The sequence below is a fragment of the Toxoplasma gondii genome, chromosome X (genome assembly GCF_000006565.2).
Source record: "Toxoplasma gondii ME49 chromosome X, whole genome shotgun sequence".
Taxonomy (NCBI): domain Eukaryota; phylum Apicomplexa; class Conoidasida; order Eucoccidiorida; family Sarcocystidae; genus Toxoplasma; species Toxoplasma gondii.
The window spans coordinates 4,374,547-4,389,151 of NC_031478.1; the positions used below are offsets into that span (position 1 = coordinate 4,374,547).

The 14,605-nt window shown below is 54.7% G+C and overlaps 1 protein-coding gene across 1 annotated transcript; it reads right to left on the bottom strand.

The window, feature by feature from the left end:
* Positions 1-1,976: 1,976 nt before the first annotated feature.
* Positions 1,977-12,562, bottom strand: TGME49_234430 (hypothetical protein). Its single transcript, XM_002368842.2, has one exon. The coding sequence runs from the start codon at positions 11,652-11,654 to the stop codon at positions 2,745-2,747; it is 8,910 nt and encodes a 2,969-aa protein (XP_002368883.1). The 5' UTR covers positions 11,655-12,562; the 3' UTR covers positions 1,977-2,744.
* Between the last annotated feature and the right edge of the window lie 2,043 nt (positions 12,563-14,605).

Sequence of the window (14,605 nt, forward strand, 5' to 3'; positions counted from 1 at the left end):
ACAGGCGCGGCACCTGGAGTGAGGTTGAGAGGAGGAGACCACAAGTCCAGTGAGGCAAGCCGAGTTCAGAAAAGAAGCAGAAAAGCAGGGGAAACGCTGGAAAGGTGAGGACAGGAATGTTTCGCCTTCTCCTCAAGTGACACTCGCCTTCGCATGTCTCTCAACTCTGTGCGAAGAAATGTGTGGGGCAAGGAGACCAACGAAAAACCTTGCGAGGAGAATCGACGGGAAGCGGGTGCCACCAGCAGGACGCAGATCTGTTTCATCTCGCTGCCGTCGAACGAGAGAAGCGCGACCTCTCTTTCAAGAAAAAGGATTTCTTGCTACGGTGGAAAAAGGTTTTTTTCTCTGTGGAGCAAGGTCCCTGCAAGTCACACTGCTCTACCCCGTAACTAGCGCATCGTGACAAAGTGAGGAAATCAAATGATCCTTGCTTTCTTACGCCTCCTTACATTCTCTTTCTCTCTCTTCTTCTCTCTGTGTCTTTCTCTCTTCTTTCTTTTTCTCTCTGCGTCTGCTGTCTCGTCTTCATCGATGGGCGGTGGGCTGTTCTTGCTGCTCTTTCGATGTCCAGCTTTGTCTGCGCGTCTCTCTCCGGTGTCCCCACGATTTGCTTTCTCTTCTTCTCCTCTGGAATTCGGAGCAGCCTCTCGTTCTTTGTCTGACGCGAGAGGCTTCCGAAGGAAGGCCTGGCCAGGACAGGCGACTCATGTAGGCCGGGGGCAGTTGAAGCCAGTTTTCTGAAAAGACGTAGTGAAAGTGTCTTTCGAGACTCCCTCCCGAGAGTCACGGCGTTTGAGTCCAACAGGAAATGACGGAAGAGATGAATCTGCTCGATATCTGCAATTACCCATAAGTATCATCTCAACTGTGCTAGCACAATCCAACTTGGATCTGGTGTTCAGCGAGATGCCATCACAGCCTGTGCGGGTGCTTCCCGGGCCTTGCTCGAGCAAAAAAGCACAAAAGCGACAAATGCTCGAGCGCGTCTGTCTCCTCCCCCGCTCCAGGTTTTGCTCTTGGCACTCTACACAGCGCCTGTCGTTTCAGTAAAGCAGCCGTTTCGTTCTGTGCGGAAGAGGCTCGAAGCTCCAGCGTTTCCTTCATGCGCTGAGGTCGAGGATAACCGCAGCCTGAAAATTTTCTCCGGGCCGACACAAGATGCGTCAAAAAATGCATTTCCTTACCTTCAAATCGCACGCCCATGTAGTCTACCTGCTCTGCTCGCAGACTGTCTAAAGCAGAAAACGCGACCGCAACTCCTGAAAGGAACTGCACTTTTAAAAGGTAACTCAAATAGCCACAAAGAACTCCACTCAGTGGTGAATCGGAGGACTCATACGCGCCGTACACGTCAGACCTTCTACGCAACTTTCTATAAGAGAACAAAGCGTGAGACGGGAACACCGAGACGATCCCCTTCTCGCCTATGATGGAGACGAGCAGCGAAAAATGCCTCTAAAACCACATGTCGTCTGCATTTGCTTTCCACTGACACACCCCATAGCACGCCATATACGATATAGATAGATACGCAAGAAGAACGTATACAAATATGTAACTGCATTTCGTATTGTCCAATATATATATATATATATATATATATATATGGACGTTTACTTTCGGAATGTGTATATGCGTGGCTGAGTGGACGTAGTTCCCGTGTTACCTCATATATATACATATATATGTATATATATATATATATGTATATATACAAATATCCAAGTGTTTATGTATCCTTATATGTACAAGTATATATGTATATATGCACTAGAAAACAAGCTGGAGAAGAGAGGCTCGGCGTTCTGTCCCTCCGAAACCGTGGCTCGCGGCAGGCAGGAAACAGCCGGCATTTTGGCCGCTAGCAGGTGATGGGCCTGAAGGCTGTTCTCTCCCGCGAGTGTAAGAAGCTGAGCAGTGTCTCCTTGGGGACTGGAGACAGAGGCGGACATGCGCGGCGTTTGAAAGAGAGAGGCTGCGACACCGAAATTCGAAACTGGAAAAGTCTGTTGGAGGCAGATGAGAAACGCACACTGAGGCCTGCAGCCGAGCAGGCGAACACAGCCGATTTTCTTCTGTTGGAAACAGGCACTGCCCCTGAAAAATGCAAAGGGTCAGAGAACGGGGGTCCTGCGTTTTAGAACGTTCTTCACTTCCAAAAATACCGTGCATGAAAGCAATTCCTCACCCTTCACACGTTGACAAGGAAACGAGAAACATCTGGTCTTCAGTTGAGAACAGCCAAAACCTGCGTGCTTGTTCACAAAAAAAATCGAGAAACCGCCGTGTGACAAAGGGACGAGCCTGGTCCCCACATACACAAATGCATATATATATATATATATATATATATGACGGCTACCTTCTTTGTCGTCGTTACTTTCCCTGGGGTCGCTTTCCCTCCATTGTGTCTTGCGTCAAGTTCATTGCTCGAGAGTTATCTCTCATGCTCGTTATCGCCTCTCGTCGCTGGCACCCTCTACCTGTCCCCCCTCTTATACTTCAGTTTCACCTCTCTCCTTTTTCTCTCCCCTCGCGTTCTCCTCGCCTTTTTCTCTTCTCCATCTTCTGGTTTCTCTCTCCCCTCACTCTCTCCTCAGTTTTCTTCTTTGCCCTACATGTGCCTCCTCTCCTCTCTGTCGTTTCTCTCCACGCTGTCGCGCTTCTTTTCACATCTGTCCTGTCTCTTTTTCTCTCGGAATTTTTTTCTCAGTTCCTCTCAAATTTCTTGTCTCGTCTTCTCACTGTCGTGTCTCTTCGTCGCTCGGGTGTCTTGCCTCTTCTGCTCTGGGATTTCTCGTCAACTCGACCTCGTCTAGAACGACGTCGACAGCAGCGAGAACGGCATTCCTCACTTGAGACGCGACCCTGTTGGGGGCCTCTCCTGGGGCGGTCAGGAGCAGACGGAGGCGTCTGCGGCTTCTCTCGACTTGCTCGAAAACGGCGAAGAGAGAGTACGAGCAGCGCAAGAGAGGAAAGAGGTGACGTGAGAGCAAAGACGAACGGGAGATCGCTCCGGAAATCAACTCGGGGGCGAACGCAGAGTACGCGAGAGAGACAGAAGAAGGAAGTCGGCCCAGCCGGTGGGCGGACAACGAAGAGACTCGCAGGAAACGCGGAGAGGCGACGGAGTCGGAGCACGCAGAGGGCGCGCGGGGCGACGGATGGACGGAGGCGGGCAAAGACTCTGGAACGGTAGAAGATGGGGACATAGGCGCCTCCTCCGCAGACGCCGAAAGGCGCAGGGCAGGCGGTTGGATGCGAACGAAGACTGCGAGCGAGTGGACGGAGAAGAGGAAGACAGAGAGAGAGGCGGGCGACTCCCGACCTCGAGGGCCTCGGTCCAGGAACAGACAGACGCGGGAAGAGTGACGCGAATCTGCTTCGTCTCGGAGATGTTGTGGGGGACATAAGTCTCCAGACTGGGGCGCTGACCTGGAGACCCAGTCTTCGCTCGTTTCAGCCTCTTGCCCGGCGAACCCCAGCGCTCGGAAGACAGAGCGAAGGTGTCTGTCGTCTTCGGCGTCTCTCGTAGCTCGCTGCAGACGCCAGTGCCAGTCCTCCTCCGCACAGGCGCACGACGCAGGGCGACACGCAGAAAACGAGGAAGGCGGGGAAAGACATGCGCGTCTCTCTGGGCCTGCATGTCGAGTCTCCGCGCTCCCCCTCCGTTCCGAGAAGGCGGGAAGCAGAGCAGAAGAAAAAGAGGAAGAAGGTGAAGAAGCAGAGGAAGATGGAGAAGAAGAGAGATGGCTAGCAAGTGCGAGATGGAAGACGCGAAGACGAGGAAGGGTAAACCGGAAGATCTGAATTAACGCAGTTCGATATAGACTGTTTGACGCGAACAAACGGCGGCAGAGGGCTCTCGTTTCGTTTCGAGCGTACACGAGAGAAACGCGATACGGGGAAGACCACGATAAAGACGAACAAGAACAACAAGAATACGACGGCGAGGAGCATGAGCACGAAACACGGAAACGAGAAGAGCAAAAGCAAGGGGAACTGGAGCTCGAAGGAGCAAAAGCGGATGGCAAAGCGGGAGGAATGAAGAGAAGTTCAAGAGTCTCAATGCTGCTGTAAGGATGCAGACGATTCAGCAGGCGTCCTCGTTTCTTCAGACGCACCCGCGGTGAATTGCTCGAACGCCCCATTTCCAGACATCGTCCTTCCTCCTCTTTCTCTCTTCCAGGCAACACAAAAAACGACCTCCACTTGCTCGTGAACCGACCCGCATCCCGTCTCCTTTGCCCTTCTTTGTCTTTTCTCTCTCCTTCACTCTCTTCTTCTCTGTCTTCTTTTCGATCTTCTGTTCTGCCGTCTTCTCTGTCTCCTTCTCTCTTATCTCTTCTGGCGAGTTCGTCTTCTCTGTCTTTGTCTGTGTGCTGTTGAGAAAGGAAGGTGGACGCGGAGCGCCTGACGTCTGAGAAGGCTCCCGAGAGCGAAGCGGCGAGGCGTTGGACGCTTCGTAGATTGAGGGAAAACTCAGACTTGTCTATCGAGAAAGAGTGCCTTCTTCGATCTGAAGCGACGGAGTTGGAAGGAAGAAGCTCTCCCGGTTCGCAGCGTCTCTCCTTCCCTCTTAGTCGCTTTGCTTCGCTTCCTTTGGTTTCTTTCTGAAGGTTGCAAGGGAGCCTCTCTGTCCTGGGAGACGACAGAAGAGAGTGCATGCGTGAGCCTCCTTCTTCTCCCTCGGCTTCTGCTGCTTCTGCTGCTTCTGCTGCTTCGGCTGCTTCGGCTGTTTCGGCTGTTTCGGCTGGTCGCACGCCTCGTTGTTGTTCTTCGTTTTCTGCCACACCGCTCGCGCGTTGTCCCCTCTCTTGTCTCCACAGAAGCAGCTCTGCCTTCTCCAGGCGCTGTTCAAGAAGCGTCCGTCTTCTCGGAGCTGGAACGTGAGGGGAATGGCGTCCACGCGCTCCGCTCTTCTCTCTGGCGCTTCCGCCCTCCGCGTCGACTCGCCGACTCTGCTCCGCCTCTGGGCCAAAAGGCTGCGCAGCCTCGAGGAATCTCTCGCGTTGCGGCGGTCCTTCCCACCCCACACCGTCCAGCTGTTGGTGCAGAAAACGCAGAGAGGCTTCAGTCGGCTTGAGTCCGATCTCCTGCTTCTTGAACTGACGCATGCACTCGACATTCCGCGACAGACCTCGAGAGAAATTTCGCCGAGTGTCTCTCTCCCAGCCGCGCTCGATCCCCCTCTCGTCACAGCCTCCCACTGAAGACGAAGAAGAAGAAAAAGAAAAAGAAGAAGAAGGCGAGAAAGAAGAATGAGAAGGCGATAATGAAGAAGACAAGGGAGAGGAAGGCGAGCAAAAGGGGACAACAAAGCGTTGCACCCAGGTCGTCGAAGAAGAAGAAGGACGGATTAGGGGTGTCGTCGAATTAGGATTGTTCGCCTTATCGTAAAGACGCAGAGAAACGCGAGAACGTCGCTTTCGATCGGGTGCGTGGACGTCCGTTCCGTCGCTTCTCTCTTTGTGTTCGGTGGATGACCTTGAGACAACAGCAGGGACTTCCAAACTGGAGGCCAGCGACGGTGCGCCGAGCCTCATCGAGAAGGGAACTTCTGACCCAGAAGGAGAGAGATCTCGCCTCTCCTGCCTCCCTGTCGAAGGGACCTGTCGCTCTGTCTCCTCGCCTTCATAGCCCACCTCGGAACCGTCTCGGTTTTGCCCAGCCGTCTCGTCTCCTTCAGGCGACTTCCATCCGAAACGACGCCGACCGGCCGCTCCCGGTTCGCCCTTTGGGGGACTTGTATCAGGTTCTGAGAAAGACAGAAAAGAGAAAGAACGAGAGACCCTCTGTCTCCATGTCTCCGGAATGGGGGCAGGCCATCCCAGAGTGTGCGGGAGAGTTGCGTCGGAGTTGTCTGCTTGAACTCGGTGCTTCTCTCCCGCATCTGTCGCCGACGCTCGGGTGAACGAGAGGGCTGGGAGAAAGTCCCAGCTTCCCCTTTTCTTCCTCTCTTGCAAGTCCTGGTCCGCGTCGTCGAGTCCGGCTCTCGCGTCTCGGAGCGTCCGTCTTTCTCTTTCGAAAACGAAGTCCGGAGAATCGAGAGGAAACAGAAAGCCGTGCTCAATCAGTGCGGTCGCGGTCAGCAGCTTTAAGACCCCCACGAGCCGCTCCAGCTCTGGAGAAGAAACAAAGAACGAACACCCTTCGTCCTCGCTACCGACATGCTCGGAGAGGCGCACGGAGCGACGGGAACGCGACGGCGAGTGACAGACGGAAGAAACAGAAGAGCCAGCAGGAGCCTCGCGGGGCGCTGAGGGCTGTGGAAGGGACGGCGTGGAACCGCCCGCGTCTTTTCCATTTCGCGGTGGAGAAGCGCATGTTCCTCGTATTCTCGGTCGAAAAGCTGTTGCAGTCTTCACAGTCATAAAGAGCGGGAGCACGAGGCCTGTGGTTCGGCTTCGAGAGACCTCCACGGAGAACAGAGAAGAGGTGGACGGCGAGAAGAGAAGGGCAAGAGTCCGAGCTGTTTGTACGCCCGAGGGCGGGAGAATGAGAGAGAACTCAGGCAATTTCGAGATAAAGGAGTGGATGAGCTCTGTGCCGAACCGCCTGTGTCTTCGTAGTGTGTCGCACACAGCAAGGTATTCCTGCAAGGCCTTCTTGTATTCCCAGTTATTCGCCTCGCTTCCTTCTCTCTCGTCTGGCCGGGGGCGTCGTCCACGACGACCACAGGAGTCAGAGAAGCGCGAGGAAGAAGTCCTCCGCCTGACAGAAAAATCCATCGCCTCCCCATGGTCGCTATCGATGCGGTCGCCTGTCTCGCCCCGGTCTCCGTTCACGGCCGCGATGGCCGCTTCCTCCCCGCTCCACTCTTCCTCGCCTTCGTCCTCCCACAGGAGACACAAAGCCATAGGCGAAGAAGGCGTCGGCGTGTGGGGAGGGGGACAAGACAGCGAGGTGGAGGGGCGGAGTGAGCTCTCACATCGCCCCCAGGCAAAGGTAGCTTCTGAGAGCATATGGTGAAGCAGGGGATTGAAATTGACTACCTGAAGCGACCGGAGATTGAAAAACGCAAAATGTGGTGACGCAAGCTTCGCGGCGCCGTCTCTTCTGTCGCCCTCCCGTGCAGCCGATCCAAAAGGAGACACTCTGCCTCCTCGCTTCTCTCTTCCCCGCTCTTCTTCTGGCCTGCACTCGCGCCCCCGAGGCTCCTGTGGAGGGGCGACTGTCTCAGGAGATCTGGACGAGTGGGAAGGGGAACAAGAACAGAGAGGGAACGAAAGAGAAGAAGAGGAAGGCGAGGAAAAAGAGGGAGAAGACAGGAGACAGACATTTTCTCTAGAAACGAGGAGGGAGACTCGTTGAGAGGACGGAAATCGAATAACCAGGTGGCAAAGCGAAGGCGCAGCGAGTTGAAGAAACTGCTGGACTGCAGACGAAGACAAACGGGTGAACGGATCCAGAAGAACCAGAGAAGCGCAACAGACTCGGCGCCTTCGACAAATGTCTCCATTTCCCGTACTTGGGCCTCGCCTCTTCAACTCGCCCAGCCAAACCCGCAGCATTTCGCACAGGAACTCTACAGCGACTGACGAAGAACAGGTCACGCAAGAGCCAGGAGGAGGAGGTGTAGAAAACGCAGAGAGAGAAGAAGAGGAAGAAGAGCAAGGAGCCTGCTGTGTTCTTTTTAGGCCAGACGAAGACGTTGGGCAGTCTCCTTCTACCCTTTGCGTTCGAGGCTTCCCCTGGAAATCCCTTTCCATGTGCTCAAGATCCAAAAGACAAAAGGGCGAGGTGAAAGTGATTTCCTCGAGAACAGGAAGCTTCTTCTTCCACTCTCTGCCTCGCCGTTCGACCTCGTCGTTGGTCGGCCCTCGCGTCTTGTCAATCTGGTCGTCACAGAGGCCGAACGAAAGGGGAAAAGGACGGCGCGAAGAAGGCAACGCGGAAGCAGAAGAAGTTCGAGGAGGAGACGGCGAATGAGGAGACGAACTGCAAGCGGAGTTCATGTCGGGCGAACAAGCGAGGCTGAGGGCCTTTCCTGCAGCTACTGCGTCGCTGAGAGAGAGGCAGACGAGGGAAAGAAACGAGAAAGACGTGCAGGACGACGAAGAGTCGGAGAGAAAGGTTGGAAAAATGAGACTCAACAGCCAGAGGTAGGCACTGAGATACGAAGCATCGCTTTCGGAGGCTGTGAAAAAGCCTCCGAAAGAAAAACGCGCCTCTGCCCCCTGGGAACCTGCCTGTGTTAAATGCATCGACCTCCCAAAACCTGTGTTCTCTCCTCTTTCTCCTCTCTCTTGCCTTCGTTCGAATGCTCCTTCTTCTTTCCTCTGTGTTCCCCTTCGTCCTGCCCTCTCTTCTTCCTCCCTGCTTTCTCCGCCTGGCACGCGTCCTGCTGCTGCGTCGCTCAAAAACAGGGAGGACGGACATGACGAAGCGAAGAGAGAGGCGAAGAGTTGGTCTGAGAGGAGCAACACACTCGAGAGGGGGCTGCAGTTCTCGAAGAAAGGAGATCCTTTCCCGTCCTCCGATGTGCGTCTCTTCGCAGGTGTCTCCGCGCTCCGTACGGAATACAGTGGCGACGACGAGGGTGCGAAGAGTGGAGAACAAGGTTGAGGAGGAGAGAAGCACCCCCCTTGCCGAAAGAGAAGCGGCGGAGCGAAATCAAGTGTCAGCGCATGCAGCGACGCATGAGAAGATCGAATCAAAGAACCCAAGAAGTGAAAGAGGCCGGGCGCCAGGTCCCGAAGAAACGACAGCGCCTCCCACTCGAGCCCTGTAGGCCCCGCCTTGCGTTCTTTTCTCTTCGCAGAAGAACAGGAGGAACCCCAAGAGGAAGAGGTGGAGGATGAAAACGAAGGCGAATGTTCCTCGCCTTGAAACGCCGACTGAGGTTTTTGAGACGAGAGAAAAGGAAGCAGAAGCGAAAGGTCGAACCACGCTGACCGATCCGAAATCTCCAAACACACAAGCCTGGGAGCTGCGGTCTCGAAATACATTCTGCCTGTCGTCTCCTCCCTCAACGTTCTGTGTGTCTCGTCTCTCTTCCGCCCTGGCACGCAGTCCTTCGTCTCGATGGAATTCCATTCTTTCCCTGTCAGCCAGGACCTGAAGAACCCCAAGAAAGACACAGTCTCGTTGCCACCACCTGCTTCTTCCTCGCAGCCTTCCCTTCCTTCTTGCTCTCTCCTCTGCGCTCGAGCGCCCCCCTGCTCTAGTCCAGGCGAGCGCACAGAGGAGACGTCGCTGTGCCTGCACGCGTGAAGAGAGCGGAAAAGCAAAAGCAGACTCCCAAAGGACCCCCTCGACGAGAAAGTCCGTAGCCGAGGAAAAAGCAATCCAGAAGCCTCCACGTCGGGTGTCTTCCACAGGTCCCCCAAGTGCGACTGACAACACACAGACAAAGAAGCAGACAGAGAAGACGAAGTTGTTTGGAGAAAAGAAGGTGGCCAGAACGGCGCTAGAGAAGAGCTCAGTCGGGAGACTGGAAAGCATGAGAACGGGGAACGAGCGTCTTCGCCTTCAATGTGGAGGCTGAACGACTCGAGGGTTTGGCGGTTCTCGACGAAAGCGGAAAAAGCGCGTTCCAAGCAAGCCATCAAACGCCGTTCTGGGCCCCACGGAAAAGCGGAAGATCGACAGGAACAGGGTGCAGGTGGACCAACAGAAGGTGCAGGAAATGAAGGACAGGAGTCGGACCGCATTGTCGCTCCTCGTCGACAGGCGCTGAAAGGGGATTCAAACCTGTCCTGGCGAACCGAAATTTCAAGGACTGAGAGCTGCGTCGCTCGCTTGAAGATTTCTCGCACAAAGTTCTCATCCAGTTTGGCCCACGAAGACGTCACGCGAATGTGGCTGAAGACGCCGGTGGGAAGCGCCACAGAGTCATCTTTCTGGCGGCTGGCTCTCGCCTTCTCGCCGGCTTTCTCTGCTTTCCTTTTCCGAGCGAAGTCCATGAACTGGCTCCACTCCCTTCTCATCTCTTCTTCTTTTCTCAGGTAGCTTCCGGCCAACCGGCCTCGCGGCTTTCCTTCTTCTCCCTTCTCCGATCGTCTCGCGCTGTTGCATCTCCAGACCTCACTGCCGCCATCCTTCTCTGTCCCTCGCCCTCCTCCCTGCCGTCGACCCTTGGGCGGAGAAGCCTCGCCGCCGCAACCGCCCGGCTCGTCTGGGGAGAAAATGCTCTGGAAAATTTTGCCTTTCTTCTCCGAGGCAGTGTCCCCGTCCTTCTCGCCGCCTCCGCAGGAGCACGCGAGAGGAGACGGCAGGGAGCCGCAGAGAAGCAGGCGAAGCAGCAAGGAGGCGCCAGAGAGAGCGAGGACATCTTGGAAATCGAGGAACAAAGAGAGATTGCCAAAACGAATTGCGACCCAGACGGAGAATGGAAGGGAGGACGAAAGCCACAAAACTCCCGGGGAAGACGAAAAGTGTGACGAATCTACCAGATCCCAGCCGTTCTGCTCGCTTGCTCTTTTTGGCGCGTTTTCGAGGGCCGCACATGCCCCCCCGGCCGTCTCTCTCTTCTCTCTCCGTGTGTCTCTCTCGGCATCTGGCTTCCGAGACACGGGTCTCTCGCCACCGGACAGAGTTGGGGGCATGCGCACAGCACGAGGCTTGTCTAGTCTGGAGCCGGCCTCGCTGTGAGCAGAAGAGACAGCAGGAGACACTGCGGTCTCCAGAGAGCCCGCGAGGCCTCTTTCGTCTCGCTCAGCAGACAGGCGATGCGGAAAACCGGATCGAGTAGGCGAAGGCGGAGGAGATGCACGCAAATGGCTCTGCGACCCCGCTGTTGGGGAGAGCAAAGGAAACATAGAGGGCTCCCCAACTGAGGAAGCGAGGAGGCGCTTCGCATTCGATGCCTCTGCATGCAGCTCTGGAACGGAAAGACTCGCTACGGGAGGCGCGGGGAAATCCGTGGACAGCAGACTCGCCAAACCGCCCTCAGACTGTACCGAAATGGCTGTCTCTCCAGAATAGCTTTCTTCGTCCCCACACGCGCGCAATTCTTCCCTGGAGACAGCCCGTAGAAGCGAGAGACAAACGTCACGCTTGTCCGAAAGTGGCCAGGAAGGCAAGAGTCCGGGAACCTCGAAAGGCTCGGCAGTTGCACTGCTCTCGGAAGAGCCGCTCGGCTCTCTCAGCGCATTCTGAAGGCCTTCGGATCCGGCGCGACGTGAACAAGAGTCTGGCCCGTCTGCTACAACGCTGGACGGAAGCCTTGGCCCCCGAAAAGCAAGGACGCGGCCTTCTCCCGCACCGGCGTCAGGTCCCCCGTGGTCTGCCTGTTCCCTCTGCCATTCTGCATTCTCTGTCTCTCTTTTCTCCCGGCCTCCAAATCCGTCCGGGGCAAATTCGAAGTCGGAGGACGTGGTTTGATGGTCCAAGGCGGGCGGCAAACCGCATGCGCTGGCACTCTCGCCTTCTTGGCTCAAAAGCACTGCCGACGCGCAGCCCTCTGCTCGTCCCTGGTGGTCTCTGCCGTTTGAGAAAGCGAGAGCACGCTCTTCGTCTGCCCGCTCTGACGAGAGAGGCTCACCCTGTTCCCGGTGGAAGCTGCTGTAGCGGGAGGTTACCGAAGAAGGCGGCTCCGACTCTTCCGGAATGCTTTCTAGAACGTGTGCAGAGTAGCACAGTCGGCCTTCTTCGTCGACCCAGGAAGGCGGGAGGTAGACGGGTGACCGCGTCTTCTCTCCGCGCATGGTTTCTCGCCGCCGGCGCTAACCGCACACTGTGCTCGAAAATACCATTCCGGGGTTAGTATTTCCTTCTCCCTACGTACTCACGGCATGCAATACCAGGGGGGGGCAGCAATGAAGGCGGTCTCGTTCCATTTTACGGAGTCGTTCCATGGAGTCAAAAAGCAAATGGAGAGACAGCTGATGTGTGCGGTGTTAAAAGCAGGTGAGACCTTTCCCTGGCTAGTTACGATACGGGAGTAGTTCACGTAGCCAACACGGTCCGCGGGTCTTGGTTTAACCGACCCCAGTTCTACTGTGCTAGCACGGTTTAGAGAAGACCACTTTGTTTCTCGCTTTAATCCCTTTGTAAACCTCCGCAACGGAGACACGCCCCGCCCAACGCATCTAGACAGTGCCGGCGAAGAGTCACCTCTCGCGTACGGTCGGGGCAGGTGCCGGCGGGCCGCCGCCTGACAGCTAGAGTCATTGTTTTAGCACCGACACAGATTGGACGAAACGGGAAAAGCGCAAGCACGCACTCAATTGAGAGATTGTGGAGAACGCGGGAAGGCGGAAACGCGGCGACAGAAGGGTAAGAGAGTCACCAACAAGGAAAGACACAGAAAGACGAGAGCCGGCTTGGAACGAGGAGTCACCCTCAATGAGAACGCAAAATGTAGCTACACGAAAGTCATCGAACGACTTTTCAGAGGGTTCCTTCACTCGAGGAAACAGACTAAAAGAGGGTTTACACTGGAAGGTAGAGAGAGGGGAAAAACAAGATCTCTCGAGTGTTGAGGAACGGCGGCACGCGCGAGCCAGTTCACTGCACGCGGGTTCCGTACCACGTTTCAAAGAAGACCGTGCTGGGTAGGGAGTAAATGGACGAAGGATCGTTTCATAGTATTCATCGACAAAACAAAGAAGCGGGTGAGTGAAAAGGCAGATAACGAAGAAGGACGCATCGATAAAAAGACAGCCGCAGGAGACGAGAGATGACCACGCTGGAGACTCGCTAGCGGATCTCGTTTCTAGGCAGCGGACGCGCGAACGGGGAGCGCATGCGGCCTCTCAAAAAAACAGAGAACGAAAACGACTCTAACGCATCTCAAGATCGGAAAAAGACGCTGCGTTCTGTGTTCAAGAGGAAAGGACGACGGACTTTTTGTATGTGTAGAGGGTTTCCCGTTCCCCGTGTCGCTGGCATCACACGGAGCGCGCGAGACAGCTAGGGTTTGTGGAGTGCGATTGCCTGGGCTGGCGTTTCTATCGTTTCTACGTGGCACAAGGCATTCAAGGATCGCGAGGCTCTTTGTTCATAACAAGAGATTAAGACGGACACTGGTATTTTCTCTCCTTCATGAAGAGGAGGAGGGAGTTTCGTTTAAAGGGTCTTACTGTCCTTGTTTTTCACTGGCGCAAAACGACAGCGAGTCCCGGTCACCAGTCATGTGTCGGACTCGTACGCGTCCGGAGAAAAATGAAGGAGTCTGTGCCCACGAAGGCATTGCTACGGGAACATGAAAACAGGTCCCTTCTCTTCTAGTGAAATGCAGTGCTTGTATGAGCAGCTTCTGCTCCACACCGTGAAGAAACTGGCGTGTGTCTGGCATTGTGACTGGAGAGACGCAAACCGAGTCTGGAGCCGCAGCGATGAGACTGAAGCCGAGCAGGAAGGGTTAGTTCTCGTATATGGAAGAAAGGAGTACATGCACACTGATTCATGTGTAGAAATGCAAGGTAAGGAAGAACCCCGTCCAGTCTGTCGACGTGAGGGAAGACAGGCAGAGGCAAGTGTGGAGACTTTGGGTTGCTCTTCACCAGTCGTGCATGAAAGAAATAAGGATCCGCCTTAGTCTCAAACCTGTTCATTTAAAAGCATATGCCGACGAATCTAATGGCGGTGAGCTCGTTCACGATTCCAGAAGCTGGCAGGGCTCTGCCTCTTCATGGATCCCTTTGAAAAAAGAAACCAAGAACAGAGCTTTCCCTTCAAAAGAAGTCGCACGCCTGACTTCACACACGTCAAAACATCCGGAGAATACAGTCGATCCTTCTCGGAGAGGGAGGGAAAGGAAGTCTCCTACCACTTTGGGCAATTCGACACTTTTTTAGCCGAATACGGGTAGCCATTCCAGCAAGCGGCGCACAGACGGGGACATCGTTTCCTCATCCCGTGGCTTCCTCTCCTATCCCCTTGTCTTTCCGCTTCTCTGTCAAGGCTTTCTTTTTGTTGTATCTTCTTTGTCCGCATTCATTCTGTTACAGAGTGGTCTGAGAAGAGCATTTTCTTCAGTGGAAATATGTTCGGATTTGGAGGGCGCAAGCGATACCACCTCAGGGGTAGAAGACCTGGGTGAAGCAGGTTTGTGTTCAACGTTTTCTGAAAGGTGTGTGAAACGAACATGCCCTGGAAACAGAATTAGCAATTAATGTCTGAGAGAGATATCGACCGACTCCTCTCGGTACCTGGGACTCGAGTGGAAGGTTCACTTGAGAGATTTCGTTTTTCGATGAAGGAAAGTCTGAAAGACACGACTTACCATTGCCAAAGATAGTGACAACACAGGGCACGTGAACACAAAACTCTTGAGTTTGTCTTCATCTGTTTCTTATTCATCGCGTTTCCCGCTTTCTTCCGGTTCCCCATCTTCCCACCCCAGTCCGGCCCTTCTTTGTGTTCTTGCACAGGGGAGAACGAGTTAGAGTGCCTGTACTGACTGGATCGACATGGCCTCCTGCAAACGGAGACTCAAAGAAGTAACCCAGTGCCGCAGGTAACCGGTAGAAGAGACGAAGGACCTTTCCATAATAGTTGGGTGGCCGAGGCCACCCTGAAACTGAAAGTTCCGCCGAAGAAACTGGTATGGGAGAAATGTAGATTCGCAGAAACTGGGACGGGAGCAAGACATGGATATGTTCTCCAGCGTGTCAATGACAACGAAAGAATCATGTACCGTGCCGACTGATAC

Bases quoted from the DNA above. Each gene is read 5' to 3' on its own strand.
- TGME49_234430 (XM_002368842.2), bottom strand. From the start codon at position 11,654: ATGCGCGGAGAGAAGACGCGGTCACCCGTCTACCTCCCGCCTTCCTGG.